Source organism: Hordeum vulgare, chromosome 3H (assembly GCF_904849725.1).
Source record: "Hordeum vulgare subsp. vulgare chromosome 3H, MorexV3_pseudomolecules_assembly, whole genome shotgun sequence".
NCBI classification, from domain to species: domain Eukaryota; kingdom Viridiplantae; phylum Streptophyta; class Magnoliopsida; order Poales; family Poaceae; genus Hordeum; species Hordeum vulgare.
The window spans coordinates 153,248,550-153,269,042 of NC_058520.1; the positions used below are offsets into that span (position 1 = coordinate 153,248,550).

The window sequence follows — 20,493 nt, forward strand, 5'->3', positions numbered from 1 at the left end:
AAAAGACATGTTTGGGCCTTTGCAAGAAATGAATGCATGAAGTAGATACTTGTTACCGAGACAACATTGGATTGATGTAGTAGATAGTTGTTCATTGATCATCCTAACTTGGCTCCAATAACCACATGGTCTCAACACGTTCCTTATAGGTGAGCCGAGCATCCAACGCATCTCCAATTGTTCCTGGAACAACAAAACAAACAAAATGGTGCCCAAGCTCATTGGAACCAAAGAGTTAGAAAACCAACAATACATAGGACAAACTCCACATACATATGTGCACATATATATGAATTTGAATTTCATGCACACTTTAGCCAATTTATGACAAGGTGGAGTTTCCCCTATATATTGGGTCAAAGAAAGAAAGCAAGCAAAAGAAGCTATATATAGTAAATATGCATGCTCAAGGCTTTCAAGAATCAACTCAACACAAAGTTGATAATACACCAAAAGACAAGGTATCAAGTGATAATAAGATACCAAACGAAAAACTATCACTTGAAGGATATCAATTAAAAGATACCTCAAGGAATGAGATATCCATTTACACATGCCAAATAAAAGGAAACAAGATACCAATTGAAGGAAAACAAACACGAGGTATCTAGTTTCCAAAAGAGAGCTAGGTTCCAACAAACCAAACCCTCGACAAATTTTCATGATGGCACAAAGCATCATAAAGAGCAAGACTTGCCTCCCATCAACACACACTTGATGGGGATCAAAAGATTTTATGATGGGCGAATAAAGAGAGTGTTTTAAAGAAAATAGGATAGCTCCCCCAAGGGATGTGCATTATATATAATTTGCATTTAAATACAAAATTCACAAGATGGGATCATCACTTTCTCTATATCTATAAAAACACTAGACATGTTAAAATAGATCCACAAGAGGCAAGGAAGACAAACGAAACACAACATCCAATGTAAAGACGATTAGCAATTCCTACCACATGATGGGAATACCAATTGTCAAGGACAAGAAGTATTTTGGAAATGATAGTCATTGGTCGATCGCAAATATATCCAAGATCATCTTTACCCATAAAACGCAAGCAAATGACACTTGTAGAGCAAACATGCCACCTAGGAACAAGATAATTTACAATATCAACACTAAGTGGCAATACCTCAAATGTACACATTCTCTAGGCTTGTAATATGCACATAGCATATTACTCCCCCATAATGTGATAACCCAACAATATTAACAAGTGGTAAATTAAAACCAACAAGAGATAATTAATGGACCATATAGAACTTGAATTTCTCATGAGTAAGACATACCACATAGAAACTAGATAATCTTGAAATATCAATCCTAAGTGGTATTCCCCATCTATACACATTTATAGGATTGTGAGGTGTGCAAAGCACATCACTCCCCCATAATGGGATAATCCATTAATCTCTCACAAGAGCCAACAAAGATACAAACAAGATGCAAAAAGGCTCAATACAAGACTCACATGTACATGCTATGCAAACCAACATACACATACTCGATTACTCAACATAAGAAAGTTGGAAGCACAACATGTACAAACACATGTAAGGTACAAAACCACAACATGCAAAGGGGGAAGAAACTAACAATGTAAACAGTTTAAGTACAAGTTACCGTAAGGAGGCACATTGGATATAAGATAGAAACTCGATAATCCAAATGACTTGGCTTGAGAAAATATGAATGATGAAGACCCCTTAATTCTTCATTATGTATCCAAGTCTCTAATGTCCTCCACAAACACCTATTGATCAAGTTTGAGCTTGTTGGTCCCCAACCATGTTGGGTCCTAAGAGGTTAGTCACAATAGGCTTGGCAACCCAAATGGTACTTTTCTTGACACCACTTTGAGTACCAACAAACTTGGCAAACACATTGCCAACCTTATCCTTCCCAAGTGAATAGATATCATCAATAATGATTGGGTTGGATAAATTACCTCTCGTTCAAGAAGAAGCGAAGTCACCCTTCTCACGACATAAGTAGCAACATCTACCCTTTAATTTCTTCCCTATTGATTTCTCAACATGAGGAGTGTTGGCTTGGGTCTTCTTGGGAAGGGGCCTTTCTTCAACTTGTAGTTGAGTATGTGAGTGCACTTGTGGCCTCTTCCCTTGTTGCTTGTGACTTTGGGGCTTCTTCTTTAGTGGGCAAGATCTAACATGGTGCCCTTCAATTTTGCACTTGAAGCAAATAATCTTGGCCGAATTCTTGACTTGTTCTTGGCCCTTCTTCTTGAAGCTTTTGGACTTGTTCTTCTTGTTGGAGTTGAATCCAAGTCCATATTTGTCATTTGGGGATTTTTGCCCACACAAGACATTGTTGAATGTGGACATTCCTTCATGACTCTTTTCCAAGTCTTTCTTCAAGGAAGTGACTTGGGCCTTGAGCTCTTTGATTTCCTCAATATGGTTAGTATCAACACAAGTACGAGAGGAAGTATAAGCTTCATTGTTAGAGCAACAAGGCATGAAAAGTAATTCATCACAAGATGTAGCAACATTGTGAGTAGATGAATTACGAGGACTAGCACATGGCAATATAGCTTTTTGACTAGAAGTTGTGCTAATGTCCACATGAGGCTCACTCGATGTTACCTTGGTAGTAATAGCCTCATGAGATAATTTTAGCACATTATGGGGTACTAGAAGATCATCATGAGAGCTTGTGAGCATTACATGACTTTCTTCCAATTTCCCATAATTGCTAGATAGCAACTCGAGTTGAGCCCTTAGCTCAACATTCTCCTTTAAAATGGATGCTTCATAAGAAGTAGAATTAGTAGCACAAGCATCATTATTAACAATAAGAGGAGAAGGCAACTTCACAAGCTCTTTAGCATATGAAGCTTCAAGTTGAGCATGAGACTCGGTGAGTTCGATGAGCGAACTCTAAATAGCCTTTGAGCCATTTTCAAGGTGCTCATAGTCCTCAACGAGTTTAGCATGTGCAACTTCAAGCTTATTGTTTTTAGTTCTAAAATCATGTTAGCCACCTCGAGAGCTCTATCATGGGATTCCTTTAATCTAGATAATTCTATAGCAAAGGTTTCCTCAAGAGATTCCTTGGTGGTTTGTTCATTTTCAAGAGCTTGAGATAGCTCCGCGATCTCGTTAGCGTATTCACGCTCATGACCTTCCATTGTCTCAATGGTGGCCTCATGCTCCTTGAGATGAGCTTCCAACTCCTCAATGTATTTCTTGCCCTCAGTGGCAATAGACATGATTTCCCAGAAGTTGGAACAAGCAAGTTTATTCTTATAAAGAGATTTAAAAATCATTTCACCCTTAATTTTTAAGGATGGAATATTATCACTCTCTTCATCATTATTCTCATCCCCATTATCATCAACATCATCATCATGAGATATATTGGGATTCAAAGTAGGAGATACCTTTGAAGCCTTAGCCATAAGGCAAAAGTGAGTCACAATAGATGATGATGTAGGATCCCTTGAAGCATCATTCAAGGCCACATCTTGTTCCATGGAGTGATGAATTTCCTCTACATTGTTAGCACAACAACTTGAGGAAATATATAAATTTTTATCATGGCAACAAGATATAGGAAGCATATCATCATGAGATTTAGTCAAGCAGTTTTTACATGATATGCAAGGACTATCAACACAAGCATGTAAATTTTTTAGAGTGCTCGAAGTGTTAATGCCCAAAGATGAAGCATTGCAATAATATAGTGATGAAGGATCATCAACAATAAATCCACTATCATCGTTGCAATGATCACCACTACTCACCATATCATTACGTTGTGGCAATCCACATGTAGGTGAAGTATATGAAGTTGAGAAGACCACACGACCGGAGGTGGAGGGAGAACAATCATTTCCACAAATCTTGGACATACCATATTTATCTTGAAGCTTTGTCCACAACTCATGAGCATCCCAGAATGGCATGAGTTGAAATATAACTACATTGCTCAAAGCATCAAAAAACACATTAGAAGCTTGAGCATTGAGATAAGAGTTTTTCTCATCCTCTAAAGATATATTTTGAGAATCCTTTGGAGGACAAAAACCCATATCTACAATTCGCTCTAAATTTGGGTCCAAGACCCGAAAGTGATTAAGCATGCGAATTACCCAAACATCAAAATTTGTGCCATCGAAACTAAGAGTGCGAGTGAATCCTAAACCCCTAGTCGACATCCTTACTCCCTAGGTGGTTAAACCTAATAAAGAGAGACCTAGCTCTAATACCAATTGAAAGGACGTGGATGTCTCCTAGAGGGGGGGGGTGAATAGGCACTTTAAAATAATTATGGTTTAGGCTTGAACAAATGCGGAATAAAACTAACGTTTATTTTGTCAAGCACAAAACCTAAAACAACTAGGCTCAACTATGTGCACCAATAACTTATGCTAAGAAAGATAAACAACTAAGTGATAGCAAGATATATGACAAGAAACAATATGGCTATCACAAAGTAAAGTGCATAAGTAAAGGGTTCGGGTAATAGATAACCGAGGCACGCGGAGACGATGATGTATCCCGAAGTTAACACCCTTACGGGTGCTAATCTCCGTTGGAGCGGTGTGGAGGCACAATGCTCCCCAAGATGCCACTAAGGCCACCGTAGTCTCCTCACGCCCTCGCACAATTCAAGATGCCGTGATTCCACTAAGGGACCCTTGAGGGCGGTCACCGAACCCGTACAAACAAGGTTGGGGCAATCTCCACAACTTAATTGGAGACTCCCAACAACACCACAAAGCTTCACCACAATGGCATATGGCTTCGAGGTGACCACAAATGCTCGGGGCAATCTCCAGAACTTAATTGGAGACCCCGACGGTTTCCCGGAGCTTTACACCACAATGATTGAGATCCGAGGCACTACCAAGCTTCTAGGGTTACCAAGTACCCAAAGGTAATAAGCTTCTCAACTTCTCACTTCCACGTATCACCATGGAGAACTCAAACCGATGCACCAAATGCAATGGCAAGGGCACACGGAGTGCCCAAATCCTTCTCTCCCAAATCCCACCAAAGCAACTAATGCTAGAGAGAAAAATGAGAGGAAGAATGAAGAAGAACACGAAGAACTCCAAGATCTAGACCCAATGGGTTCCCCTCACTTAGAGGAGAAAGTGATTGGTGGAAATGTGGATCTAGATCTCCTCTCTCTTTTCCCTCAAGAACTAGCAAGAATCATTGAAGGGATTGAGAGTTAGCAAGCTCGAAGAAGGTCAACAATGGGGGGAAGAACACGAGCTAAAGAGATAAGGTTCAATGGGGAAGAATACCCCCTTTCATAGGTGGGTAAAAATACAACCGTTAAGCCTCACAGCCCGCACAGAGCGGTACTACCGCTCAATCGCTCATGGGAGCGGTACTACCGCTCGGTAGGTTCACCAACCATGCTGAGGCCACGAAAAACAGTCCGACGGAGCGGCACTACCGCTCCTGGAGCGGTACTACCGCTAGGGAGAGGTAGTAAAAAATTACTACCGCTCTGGGGCCGGTACTACCGCTAGAGGAGCGACACTACCGCTGGCACGAGGAGCGGTACTACCGCTGGATACTGAAACTGATGTAACTTTTGCATACGGACTCCGAATTCAATGAAACCTAGTTTGTTGGAAAGCTAACGACATGAGCTAACGCAATCTTGATATAAATATCAATAAGAATCAAGTGAGAAAAGTCCCATAAGAAAATGGTGAGAACCCTTCTTTGAATAAGACCGGTAAAAACTCCCAACATCGAAAACATCATAGAAGATGCATATGGACTCCGTTTTTTATGAACTCGAGCGTGTCATGAAGATGACCATAAGCTCTAAAACTCATAAAGAGAAATACCAAACAAGAACCAAGGAGTATGATGCAAGGATGCAAATGGTTTGAGTTCTCAACGAACGATACGATCAAGCTACTCACTTGAGAGCTCCCCTTGATAGTACGACAATCTATTCTAAAACAGAAAACCTATCAAGGGAAAACCTATACCTTGCACCTCGTCCTCTTGAGCTATATGACGATGATCTTGGCTTCCTCAAGATGGACCACCTTTCTTGCTTGCGTTGGCTTGATGAAGACTAGTTGATTGCTCCCCCATACACATTATGGGTGAGCCGCTCTTCAGCATATCTTCACAAGTCCATTGCCACCATACTCCACCACTTGACGTCATCCTCCATGGGTTGTATGAGATCTTCCTCTTGACGCAAGCCCATGGAAACACACCTAACCCCACATAGAACTCTCAAGAAGACCATGGATTAGTACACAAATACGTACTGGACAATGCTTACCATACCATGGGATCACTTGATCCCTCTCGGTACATCTTGTATGCTTTGTGTGTTGATCATCTTGATTTACTCTTTGTTTGACGATCTTGATCAACCTTGTGTCTCTATGACCATTCTTTGGATAATACCTTGAATACCACCTTGGTCATCATATAAACTCCTTGAACCCAACAGATGGACTTCAAGAAGTGTCTATGGACAAATCCTATAAATATAACTTAAGGCAACCATTAGTTCATAGGAATTACCATCAATTACCAAAACCACATATGGAGATATATGCTCTAACAGTGCTCTTAGTATATGCTTGTTGCCTTCTTTTTGGCTGCCTCTGTATGCGAGATACCGTTTGATTGAATGAAACTGCATGCTGCGTCATTGACACTATTCGAACCTGGATATGTCTTTTTTATTTCTCCTTGTGTATATCAAATTTAGGTCCGGCTAGCTGAATACCTGTGCGTTATCATGGAATAATGAAAAATGTTCAAACAGTTGTTCTAATTCAGAAGAAGAAATGTTGAAAATGATGAACAAACTTAGAAGCCAAAACAACATTTTTCCCTACCCCTTCTTTCCATCCACTTTCATTCTCGCTAGCCACTGGGTATGAACTCTTCTTTTAATACTCTAGATCTTTTTGCAGTGCTTCAGAGAGTACACCATCATGATCTCCGACGTCGCGTGCTCCGGCTTTGCTGCCGCGATGGGGCCTGCGGACGGCGGAGGCAGGGCAACAGGGATGAGCGCGGTCACCAGAGTGTACCGCTGGCAGCTCTCGACGTCCGCCAAGGACCTGCTCGTCGACGTCCACGACGCCGGTGGGGCCGCCGCTGCCCCGCGCCAACTGCACAGGCGGGAGGGGAGCGGCACCTTCACCGCGGGTAGCTGCGTGGTGGGCGTGTACTGTGAGGGGCTACGCGGCAGCTGGTAAGATGCAGGGCCCGAGCCTGTCTCTCTCCAGGTTCTAAGTGCCTCTTCGGAGAGGCTCCGTTCCATAGCTTCGGAAGCGGAGTCGGCGGAGCTACAGTTGAAAATATGAGAGCTTAGTTTTTCAGCTCCGTAGATTCTAGGAGCGAGTCGATCTCCGCATGCCATAAAATTATTACCACTTCATAAAAAAAAATTGACGCTTGTTCCACTTGCTAATTTATTTACATGCCGTTGTAGGAGTACCTCCCTTTTATGTATCTAAACATTCTCATATTAGTTTATAAAGGAAGTACGTGGTAGATAAAGTAAGTTTCTTTCTACACACTGTAATTTTACCTCAACTAATTTGTTTCTTACCTTTTGAAGGATTAGCCGTCGAGGCACTGTGATTCTACCTCAACTAAATTGTATTTTTTTTTCTCGGGTAATTCTTACCTCCGTAGTTGGTGGCAATTAATCAAAAGATGAGTAATTATTTTTGACAAGAGGTCATGTGGAGGATGCACATGCATGTCCGAGATAGGACAGGAGCGAACACAAGTCTTATTTACCGAGAGGCCAGACACACACATACATAGGACATGCGCACAACTTTTATTTGACGAGAGGCCACACACACACATACATAGGACAGGCGCACAGCTCTTATTTCACGAGAGGCCACACACACATAGGACAGGCATAGGCAGGCAGGCATGCATGCATAGCATAGACATATGTCTACTGAGACCTAGCTTGGCAGTACTAGTCTCTACCCATCCACTCACTCAACCCTTATTTGGATCGCATGCACTTATTACAGATAGATATATACTCGTAGTACGTACGCACACAAGTCCAGTCTTTGAGTGCGGCTTTTACTAATCGTCGTCTACAGCCCAGGCTGGTAAACGACTCCGGTGGCATTGAGCCACTCATCCCCACGGATGAGTCGCTTCACCGTGTAATGCTCAGCTTGACCGGCGTCCATAACGTGGAGCCAGGGCACACGCTTGCTCAAGTTTGCCCCAGGGCCCGTGTTCCCGTACTCGCCGTAAAAGACTGTAGGCGGGACGTCGCCGTTTGTTTTGTTCCATGCAACCCATCCGCTGGGGTGCACGATGGTGTCGAGGAAGGACTGCATGAAGACCACGTGCGAGTGGTTCTTCCACGGCCTACCAAAGTATGTCTCGGTCTCGGAGCCGTTGAGATCTTCTTGTGATGTCACCCTGCAGTTCTGAAACGAGAAGCCTGACGAGCCGTCAGGACCATCGCGGCCTTGGGCTGTAATAACATTGTGTTTTCCTTTCAGCGGGGCACGTGCAAGGAGGAGGCAGTCCTGGAAGACGGCCTTGGCGTTGCCGTAAATGAAGTCCACCGTTCCCGAGATAACGCACTCCCGATAGAACTGGCGGTTGGAGTCGGCGAGCAGCGTGTCCTCGTATCCCTTGAACTCGCAGCGATAGAACACGGACTGTTTGGAGGCTGACCTGAGAGCCACCGCTGCACCAGCTTCCCGGCCCGCCGTATTCTCTACTGTGAGGTCACGCGCCAAGAGCATTTTGCCTTTGGCATCTGCATGCATGCGCGCAAATAAAATTTTAAGCTTAAGCTGAGCCAAGCCAATGCAAGCAAGACAGCACTTAGCAAGTAGCGGAGTAGAAAATATAGTAGTCCGTAGTACCCCCTTCCCAAATATATATACAAGTCTTTTTAGAATTTTTTACTACGGACTACATACAAAACAAAATAAATTAATTCATAATTCAAAATACGTATGTTTATATACATTCATATATAATTTGTAGTTGAACCTTTAAAAAGATTTGTATTTACAAAACGCGGGGGGAAGCAGCAGCTACTAGGAGTACCAAATATGAAGACAAGTAGAGTAGTAAACATGCATGCAACAAGTAAAGACTGAAACACTTACAGACGACGGCCGTGTCATATGAGGCCCACCCGTCACCTTGCCTGCTCTTGTTGCCGGTGATCACCGTCTTGTTGATTCCATCACCGATTAAGGCTATGTTGTTCTTCCTTATGACCACCTCCTCACGATATATCCCCCCTTTTATGTATATCACGTACATCTTACCTCTCACCGGCCGAGCTGCTTCCAGGGCCTCGCTGACAGTGCTGAAGTGACCGCTCCCGTCCTGGGAAACGACCATATCCACTTGCATATCGCCGACCTTCAAGTCCAGCAGCTGCCGCTCCCTGGGATGCACCCAGAGAGGCATGCTGATGGTGTCGCCAGCCAAGGTTTGTACTGCTGAGGCGTGGCTGTTGTTGAGGAGCAGGATCGCCAAGGGAAGCAGGACAAGCGAGCTGCGTGTACCCATTTCACTAGCTGTGTAATTTGAAGGAGCTGATGGGATTGTATCATGCCCATACATGTATATATATATAGAACAGAGAAGCTCATGGCTCTGCTTCTATTTTTCGGGGACATAATAGCCAAACACCCTAGCTAGCTACTACTACAAGCCTACAACATGCATGCATGGTCCCGGGCGGCCGCCCTGTCCGGCTTTGATAAGCTCCTAAGCAAACTAAATGACCTAAATAAAATAAATTATCAGCATTCACTTCGTTTTTGAAACATTACTTCATTTGGTTGAACTAAGTACTACATACTCCATATTTGCATCCCTACTGTTTCTAGTTTCTTCCAGGATTGTGATTTGATTCAACATCGGGATTTTGATTCCGCCCAACCTAAAGTAAGCAGGGCACATGCATGGGTTCCTAACGTAAACGGACATGGCTGCCTTGTTAAGCCGACATCGAGGCCATTGTGATAATCACTGTTCATTCAGTGCGAGTAGTAGGTACAGCACCGGGCTATCCTTGGCCAACCAGCTAGCTAGGCGGTAGCATGCCCAACCTAGGTCAGCTACACCCAGGCTGTCGACTAGGATTTGGATTTCGTTTTGCAAATTTTACCGCCCCCAAACGAAATGGGCGAAATTCGGAAATTTCGAAATTTTTCGAAAAAATTCGGACGAAAAGACTAATCCAAAATTTGAATTTTTGAACGAAAAAGGCCGAAAATCTACCAAAAATGGAAATCCTGTAGCAAAGCGAACAAATAAGAAACTTACAGAACCAATTGATTGCTTACACGCACGATTCGATCCAGTTGCAGCCAAATCCAATGAGAAATTCGATAAATAACAGGAAAGATACAATACTTACTACCCATCAAGCTCCTGAGCTAGTATACATGTATCACGCTGCTCATTCCTAGTCCCGTTCCGGCCGCCAGCAACGCACGGGCGCCGCATGCAAGTCCTGTGCCCGACCACCGAGCTATGGCCATAACAGCACTCCTGGCTGCACCAAGCTGTCGGACAAAGGCACATGGAACGGTTGGCTAGCGCCCTCTGGCCGAGGCCTTGCGCTCAGGAGGCGACGGCGTGAGCACATCTGGATCGGGAGCGAGGACGGCGCCGCCGCTAAAAGAGATGTGGGGAATAGGAGGATGTTTAGGGTTACGAGCTATACTCAGGCCTTTTACTTCACGGGAAGGGCTTCCAGGCTGGGCCGGGGACTGCAACGGGCCAAAAAAATCAAAAAGGGCCGAAATTTTTGACCGGCTAACATATCTACCGGGCTTGAACGAAACGGACGAATTTCACTGGAATTTCGTTTTTTTCGGACGAAATCCACTCGAACAAGCTTCCATTGGCTATTTGTACATGAACAAATTTGGATGAGCTGCGACAGTCACCCTTCCTCCCCTTTTGCTGCGAAGCTCGGTTTCGCCGCGGCGGCGTCGAGCGCCAGCAATGGCGACGGTGAGCGAACGGCCCCGAATATTGAAGGTTTTTCTTCCCCTTACACTATCGAGCTTCCTTTATGAGCCGCATGGCTGCACGGGGCCCTCGCTACATTCCAGCTTCCTGCCATCGGATGAGACATCAATGGCAGCTAGACATTTACGTCCCTCTACAGTAGGTCCTACTCTCCCCTTTCTAAAATACAAGTTTTTCTAGGAATTCCACTAATGGATTACATACGGACGTATATAGACATATCTTAAAGTTTAGATTCATTTATTTTGCTTTGTATGTAGGCCTCTAGTAAAATCTCTTAAAAGACTTATATTTAAATACGGAGGAAGTACTATGTTACGTCATCTCATTCCGAGTTGTAGGTTTTTATTGAACAAGGCTGCTCATAATGAGAGTATCATACATGTTAACTAGACAATTTTGATGAGGTGATATATAATTAAATAAATAAATAAAGGATTGAGTATCATATCATGATACCGTATCATATTAAATAATGTGTTATTATGTGTCTTGCATAACAATAAATGAATTATTCTATGATATTAACATATGATACTACGCGTTATGGATATGATATTATAAACTAATATTATATACTAATATACATGATACTAATATATGATACTAGCCCTTACAACCAGGCTAATTTCCATGTTTGATTTTTCTGCCTCGTCTAATCGGTAACCACCTACGTGGTGCAACCCCTCCTAAGATGCATATGCCTAGAGACAAGAGCTAACCATTCAATTTTCTCCAGCAGGCTAGCTAGTGCATGTGATATCAATTAATCCATCCTCTCTTAGGCCTTGTTCGTTTGACAGGGATTTAAAATGGGTTTAACAGGGATTAAAGTGGATATAATCCCCTACAAATCAAATTTTATCTTAATCTTCTCCAATCCTTTTGAGAACAGGTGGAACCAAACAAGCCCTTAAGTGTACTAGTCATCAACCCGTGCCACCGCACGGGCTAGACTATTTTATATAGGTATATGCAAGTTGAAATTCTATTAGTATTTGTTGCATGGAATTCTTGTTTGGAATTAAAAGAGAAATAGTAACAATTATAGTACATTTTTATTGATCACAATTAAAAGAGTATATTGGTTACTGAAAGGATCGATATGGTTGGCTAGAGGGGGGGAGGTGAATAGACAACGACCACTTTTTAATTAATCTTAACAAGTTAAGGTAAACACTATACGGGTTCACAAATAATATGACAAAGAGGTGACCCCTATAGAAGCTATCAACAAGACCTATTAAGACAAGTAAGATATTGTCACAAGGAAAAGCAAATACAAAGTAAAGGTTAGAGATAACCACAAGTGGAACCGATGGAGACGAGGATGTGTTACCGAAGTTCCTTCCCTTTGACAGGAAGAACGTTTCCGTTGGAGCGGTGTGGAGGCACAATGCTCCCCAAAAAGCCACTAAGGCCACCGTATTCTCCTCACGCCCTCGCACGATGCAAGGTACCGTGATTCCACTATAGGTGCCCTTGAAGGCGGCGACCGAACCTTTACAAACAAGGTTGGGGCAACTCCACACAAAGCTTGGAGGCTCCCAACTAAACCACGAAGCTTCACCACAATGGAATATGGCTTCGAGGTGACCTCAACCGTCTAGGATGCTCAAACACCCAAGAGTAACAAGATCCGCAAGGGATAGGTGGGGGAATCAACTTTTCTCTTGGTGGAAGTGTGGATCTAGGCCTTCTCAACCAATCCCTAAAGAATCAACAAGTTTGATTGGCTAGGGAAAGAGATCGGGCACTTTTAAGCTTGTGGAGCAACAATGGAGCTTAGAGAGGTAAGAGATAGGGTTCCTCAGCTAGAAGAACCCTTTATATAGTGGGGGGGGAAATCAGACCGTTTTCCCACTCTCTGCCCGAGATCCAGCGGTACTACCGCTGGGAAGGAGCGGTACTACCGCTGCCTGGCGGTACTACCGCTGGGGCTTCCAGCGGTACTACCGCAGGCACCAGCGGTACTACCGCTGGCCCTTGGTAGTGCATAAGCACTACTATCGCCGAGAAAGTCTTCGCAAAAGGGTCCGTCCACGAACTACCGCTAGGTAGGTGGAACAGGACACCTGGAGCGGTACTACCGCCAGCCAGGGCGGTACTACCGTCAGCCTGGCGGTACTACCGCTGACCAGGGGCGGTACTACCGTCAGCCAGCGGTACTACCGCTGGCTGCAGCGGTACTACCGCTGGGACCAGCGGTACTACCGCTGGGGACCATTTTGCCGAGACGCAAAGAACAAAACGACGAGGGCCGCTCCAAGGATAAAGGAAAGGGAGAAAATAGAGGTGTGCGTGTGCAAAGATAGATTCCACCCAAACCTTTCCACTACGGATCCCCTCTTAATAGTACGGCTTTTCTATGACTCAAATGAAGAGAATCTAGGATAGCGCCATGCTTCCGTTTCCGAAGAGAGGAGTCGTGTCGTCTTGTGCCGTTGACGAATGTTGCCTGAAACCTTGACACACACGATTAGTCCTGTACGGTACTGTCATCAATCACCAAAATTACTTAGGCATAAATTATGCCTCAACAGTTACCATGTGGTGGAAATTATCTATTTGCATAATAAATTATTGACCAGGTAATTTAAACACATACATGCCTTCCTAATTATGTTAGTTATTACTAGTACAAATGCCCGTGCGTTGCATCGGGCGAAAAATTCGTCCAACGAGCTCTTCCTCAAACCTCCATGTGTAGTTAACTCTACCGGAAGAAGGGGACACGTTATAAGCAGGTAAAACTTTGCTCTTCTACAAGATACAACAAAAGATTATGAAAAGTTTATTAATCCAATTATTCAATAGAAGATAATGGTACAGTTGTGGGTAATGGAACATACACATTCTATATATTACCCTGATTTTTTAATTTGGAGGCAATTGACAAAAGAAATTTGAGATAAACATGACCATTTTGTGTAAGCAAAATAACACAAATAACAAGAAGAAATAGGATACAGAGATTACCACAATGTCAGTACACAATCTGACTTCATCTACCAAGACTAATTAGTTGTTCTCTTTTAGTGATAATCTTCTATCTGGGAGAGTTGCAGACTTGTTCGTAACAAAGAAAAAATAATTTTTCTGAATCATTAATTCTATGCACCACCTATCATTCAAATAGGAATATGCAACACTACGATTGAAGAATAGTGAACCTGCCCGAAAAGGTTGGATGAGTCATAGTTTTGTTGGGGCTAGAGTACCTCCATGAACCCACATCATAACCATATTATGTCATTCAGTAATCGAGCAGTCCGGTTGAATCCATCATAATCGATGTCCTTGCTGTTGGGTCCATGCCTTCCCGCCTAGAGGGACCCCATCCTGATAGAAGTTTTCGCCGTTGAATTCATGCCTTCCTGCCTACACGACAACACGCTGATATGAAGTTCTGGACAATATACTCTTAAGAGTGACATTTTTCTTTCAAAAATATTAACCAAGTAACCCTAAATCTAAATGCAGAGTTGCAGAATATACATAAACAAAGCATATTCTGATCACATGTCTATTTAAACAAATCATTTTCCATGTAAAAAGTCTATTTCGGTAAAATAACATTTTTTGCTCAGTACAATAGTAAAACCATCTTACAGTTTCATCAGTTGGCCATGGTTCAGCTGGCCATGCCAATATAAATATTATGCGGTATTTTAACGTTATAGAGTACCTCTTTAAGCAACTTGGCTTCATAATATATTTGTATTATGACATATTTTTCTCGAGCACATTTCATGGTAACACAAATTTTACTATATTAGTTCTAAAATAATGTTGCTAGCTTGATGTCATTCTCTAGTGCAAAATGATAAACCAGTGAACAACTTACACTTTACTCAAGAACAACAATAATATATAATGTATCATGTCCCACAGAAACACCCACTATGTTGTCTTCTTTATTGTGTTTTTCAACCAACACAGATTTAACTTTTCTCAGACTAAGGGCTAAATAATCCATTCCTTGTCTTAGGTTCTGGTACTTCAGAGTGTATTCAATGTCTGCTAGTGCATCAACACTGCCAATTGTCTCACTCTTGGATTTCATGACGCCCAACAACTTGCCACAAAGACAGCTAGTATCTTCAAGTAACGATAAGCCTTGCATCTGCAAGTTGTCCACTCTAGCGTGAAGTTCCAGGACAAGATGATGTGAGGATAAACTTAATCCATTCCCACTGCTTTGTAGACGGTTTAAAATCCCTATGTTCTCTTGCTGAAGAGACTCTACTTCAAGGTTACAGGACTGAATTTCTTTTCTCAGCTTTTGCTCAACTCCAGTAAGTCCCAAAAGTTCCATTTGCATCCTGGTGATGCTTTCGCTACTTCCAACAGATCTATTTTCTAATTCAGCACTAAATCCTTGCCTGAGCCCATTTATTGTTTTTTCCTACTCATTAGATGCCCCTTGTAACCTTGCAATCACCTTGTGCAGTGCCCTACTGTTATCTTCTTTGGATTTTAAGCATTCTTGGATTTGGTCCCTTTCTTCTGCAGCTTTTGTAAAGCTATCATGCAACTCTACTGAGGATCTACATTCAGTTGCATATGGGTGGCTTCTAGGGGTGAAATCAAAATTAAAGAAGGCCCACTGGTGTTATGCGCATGATGTGAACATACAGGGTGAACTCAGGACTACTGACATAATATCTGGCAAGAAATGCCTTGCTTATATCTCATTCAGAACACAAAGCATTGATTCCGGCTCAACAAAAAGAACAGGGAGCACTCCAATTAATTTACATAAAAAATAAAATCCAAGAGACACCTTGGAATTATCAAGCCATACAAAAAGCATATCAATTTATAATTTGTTGCTTAATCGACCTTCATTTTTATTTTCTATTATTAGGCTACCTGGAGAGGACCTAATCCAGTTAGTGTACCATGGATTGGATTCATATCTTTCAAGCTATCTGCAACCTACTACCTATCCATCAAATGTACAGACTACAGAAGTACATGCTGCAACTAACATGACAATCATATGAACTGATCAACCAGGAAAGAAATGGAGGAAAAATGATGGAAAATGATCACTTGCTCTAGCAGATACAAAATTTTCACAGAAGTCAAGAGGACAAAGCATGTCCATTTACTTATGAGAGATGGCAATGGTGACCTGAATTTTGATTCTATAGTACAGAGTGCCTTATGGTAGCTGAAAAGAGAAAGACCACCCTTACTTCTAAGGCAGACTTACCTAATGGAAGTGATAGCCCAGCCCTCATAACCGCAGCTGGTATTGACAATGGGTCTGTGTTAACAAATAGCTGCTTCGGGACACCAACTTTACCTGCAAAAATCAACTGCACCGTGGTGATCAAATCAGCCTTTGAGAAGGTTCCAAGAACCAACCCATTATATCCAAGCTACAGACAGTGCAGGAAATAGTTGATGAAAGCAGATAAAAGTTCACTGCAAATTTAAGTGTATAAAGATAAAAGATAAACAATAGAAAAGGATCACAATCTTCAACAGTCATTGGTAAAGGGGTCAACATGAGAACAAATATGATAGCTCAGGTGACAAGAGAATAAAGGGCTCTTGACGGCCAAATGTACAGTAGAGTAGAACACATTGCCTAATACTACATTTAATAGCATATCATATACCCTTAACATATCCATATCACTGCTTTTGGTGTGCTCACCTTTAACTTTCTCCATCTCATCATTCAGTTGTTTGTTTTGCAGTTCCAAACTTCTAATCTTGTTAGAAGCCTCAACTCGTTTCGATTCAAACAAAGTAACTTCTCTCTGAAATGACACATTCTGCTCTGCTAGCTCCATTACTCTATCCCGTAGTCGCTGTTCTTCGGCTTGAAATCTTGCCAGCCTGGCTGACCAATCATTTGACCTTCTGTCAAGCTCCCGTTCCATCAGTCTTCTCATTCTCCAGGCTTCTAACATTCGCTTTTGAGCTTTTGACAATTCTTACAGAACTATGCCACGCAGGAACGCTGGTGAACAAGGCGGGAGGACGTGCTGCTCCATCGCTGGATCCTCGCCGAGTGCGCCGACCCCGACAACCGTCCTGTCTTCCACGTCCGATTCCTAAGGGTAAATTCATTCATCCATTAAACTCATGAAATCTTCCCTGCACACCGTCGCTTACTGTATTATCATGCTCCTCTGCTTCCTTGTGCAGTACCTTCAGCAGGACAAACCTCTGGCTCCAAATCAAAACGGTAATTGTGGGGGATCCCTGGCTTCCATGCTCACGTCGAGGTCGATGTAGTGGCTGCATCCCCGGTGGGCGCGGACACAGACAGACAAACAGAGAGAGAGGTGTTGGTGAGGTGAAAACGCGGGCGTGGACGGGGGGTGGGCGGAAAGGACGGACCTTGGCGGGAGGCGTTGGTAGTTGTCCTCGAGCACGCGGTTGAAGAAGGGGTCGGCGAGCGCCTCCTGGTTGCCGACGGCCCGCAGGCGGTCGTAGATCTCCCTCCTGACGTCGGACAGCAGCACCCCGCCGCCGCCGCCGTGGTCGGAGTCGGCGGTGGCGGGGGTCGGCCAGCAGCTCTCGCCCGCGCCCTCCCCGTCGCCGCCGCCGTGGCCGGAGTCGGCGGTGGCGGGGGTCGGCCAGCAGCTCTCGCCCGCGCCCTCCCCGTCGCCGCCGTCGGCCATCCGGCTGCCCGCGCGCGGGGGGCTACGCGGCAGCCATCGCGGCGGCCTTTATGGCCGAGAAGGGAGTAAGGGGAGACGGGGTCGAGGTGGATGGTGACGACGGCGACGTACGGCAGTGGGTTTGGGATGGGGTGGGGGTGGCGGGCGGGGCAAGGGGTGGCGCGGCGGATTGTCGGAGAGAGGATCCCGCGGTGGAGGACGGCGTAGATAAGGTGAGCTCGAGGTGTTTTTCTTTTTAATCAGCGAAACGTTTTTCTTCTTCACTTAAATCTGGACGGCGGGTTGAATACTAGAAAACAGAAGGACTTTTTTGCAAAACCGCCAGCGACGGACGGGTTATTAGGGGAGATGCCCGATCACTAACCTGGCCTTGTCCGAGCGTGGTGCCATCCAGTCTGCTTGGTCCATCGAGTTCCTTCTCTATCGCCCACCTCTATGCATCCCCAATCGTGGGCAACTTGGTCATCGGGTTAAAGTTTTCAACAAAATTTCAGTGTAATTCACATATTTCAGTGGGGTCCAGAATATATTTAAGCCCAAAATTTCAAAAAGCAGAATCAAATTGATTCCAAAAAAAAAATTATGTTAGAATTCATTAAAATGAGATGAAAATTTAAATACGAAAAACTAAAATGTGTGAAATATCCGAAATTTCAGCTATTTCAGTGAGGTCCGAGATTGAAAACCTTGTGTTAGCAGCGTCGTGATGTGTCAAATTAGAAGTATTGAAGTCTCAAGACTTCAAATACTAATCTAGACGCTGTTAACTTACCAAGATTTATTAATTTCTATATTCTTGGTATCTTTTGAATTGGAAGATAACATGCATGGAGTTGTAGGAAGTGCCCAGCTACAAAATATATTTTCTAAAAAGATATTTGGAACTTAATACCGAAGACATTATAAGCTTTTGATCAGTCCATGCCTTTAAAGACTTTAGTTAAGCAAATCAACCGCACTAACTGTCTTGAGAACAACTACGTCCGTAAACTAATATAAGAGCGTTTAGGTAACTAAAGTAGTCATCTAAACGCTCTTATATTAGTTTACGGAGAGAGTATTTAATAGATAATGTTACAATCTTTAACGAAGTAGCATTCCAACAGGACGTCCATACGCAAAAATATACATGACGTGTTTCATCCATAAACAACTAGAAATATCTTTAAAATAGATCTACTGGGGGTGTAAACCTTGTTTGAGTGTCAACGACGAATAGACATCGTTGATGCCATTGCACACAAAGAGATATGTTGTTGTTTCTATTGTTTCTCGAGCAAAGGCAATCCAAGAGCAGCGATGGTACGAAATATTGCATCTCTCTGGCTAAAAAAACAACTATTGCTTGTCTCCGGCGGACGGGACATGTTTGTTGTAGGGCGCATGCTACGCATCATCCGGATGATGCCGCAAGAAAATAAGTCGCCTTGTCCATCGTTGATTTGTGCTAATACAAGATGATTCAAGCCGCTGGATTCGCTGATGGCTGCATCACAGCATGACTTCCATCCTAACTTGCACATGGCTCCTCGGAGCCTCCAGCTACCAACACAACATCACCACACACTTGTGAGAGCTGCTGGTGACCGTCGCCGGCGACCATTGCATCGCATCACCGGGAGCCACCGCGTGCTGCTCCATGGCAACCTTGAGCATGACAAAAAGCTTCAGTGCAACAACTTCCATGGGCGGCACAACAGGCACGAAGCACCGACGACGCCTGACGGCGCTCCATAGAAGCCCCGACAGAGTTTCATTGCAGCCCAAACTGAGTTTCATTGCAACTCCGACGCGTTTCATTGCAGACATGACGGAGCTTCATTGCAACTCCGTCTGCCTTCATTGTAGCTCCGACGCGCTTCATTGCAGCCCGGGCGAAACTTCAAGGCTCGCGCGACGCTCCATTGCAGCCATGGCGGCACACCATTGTCGTCTGCAGCACCGCGAGTGCGTCTTGCGAGATGCCAGTCTGCATCACCGATGCCCTCCTCCGGCGTCCTTTCCCATACAGCTAGCAGCGCCGTTGGGAACTACATGGCAGCACCGGTGCCCCCGCTACAACGCGGGTGAACGCCGCGCGAGTGTGCCCCTGCAATGCCGTGAGTGCCGCATCCCACCATGGGTTGAGCCGACGGGTGTTGCAACGCAGCGCAGCGCATTGACAGCGGCCCCTTCATGGCTTCACATCACGACTGCAAGCTTTGCAAAACGTTTGAATGGAGAGGATGGAATTTGGGCCAGCAGCTTGAAAGGTAGCCAATCCATGACGGACAGGAGAAGTAGAGAAAATGTGATAGAGGAAAGGGATCTCGTTCAAAGAATGAGGAAAAAGGATGAACGGTTTGTGTTTCTCCGTGCTGGGGATAAGGAACCGGTGGGCGGTGGGTGGGCCTTCGTGGGACGCGTGTCGGGCGTACGAGACGGTTTATGCAAGATAAAATCATCCGGTTGAATTTAAAAGGTTTCCTTGTTGTAGTGTCATATGTCCCATAAATATGACTTAGCTCCTACAACATATATCTACGAACTGATGTCATGAAAATTGAAGAAGATCATTAGATTTAGACGCAATAAAAACGAATACATGTACACGTACCAAGCTGATTTCCCAAACAGGTTGATTTATTTTGGCCGGCCAGATGCCTATTCGTACATGTTCCTAAATCCTAAGCAGGTTGATTGATTTTGACGGGCTAGATCATACATGTAACGGTGATTGATTTCTTCCGGCCACTAACACGGGCACATAACACGTACGATCGATGGCAACACAACCTACGAACTATTGCATCTCTCCAAGTTCAAAAATAAACTGTTGCTTG

General features: G+C 43.9%; 1 protein-coding gene and 1 pseudogene across 2 annotated transcripts; both read right to left on the reverse strand.

Moving 5' to 3' along the window:
- Window positions 1-7,852: 7,852 nt before the first annotated feature.
- LOC123439715 (pectinesterase/pectinesterase inhibitor PPE8B-like) lies at window positions 7,853-9,556 on the reverse strand. Its single transcript, XM_045116401.1, has 2 exons — window positions 9,137-9,556; window positions 7,853-8,778 (listed from the first exon to the last, which is right to left on the reverse strand). Exons 1-2 carry the CDS (start codon window positions 9,546-9,548, stop codon window positions 8,096-8,098), a joined length of 1,095 nt encoding a protein of 364 aa, XP_044972336.1. The 5' UTR covers window positions 9,549-9,556; the 3' UTR covers window positions 7,853-8,095.
- A 4,251-nt stretch (window positions 9,557-13,807) lies between these two features.
- Window positions 13,808-17,524, reverse strand: LOC123443329 (annotated as a pseudogene). Its single transcript, XR_006630627.1, has 5 exons — window positions 17,388-17,524; window positions 17,196-17,285; window positions 16,665-17,098; window positions 14,872-15,574; window positions 13,808-14,405 (listed from the first exon to the last, which is right to left on the reverse strand). The product of XR_006630627.1 is annotated as a tropomyosin-1-like (transcript).
- Window positions 17,525-20,493: the final 2,969 nt, after the last annotated feature.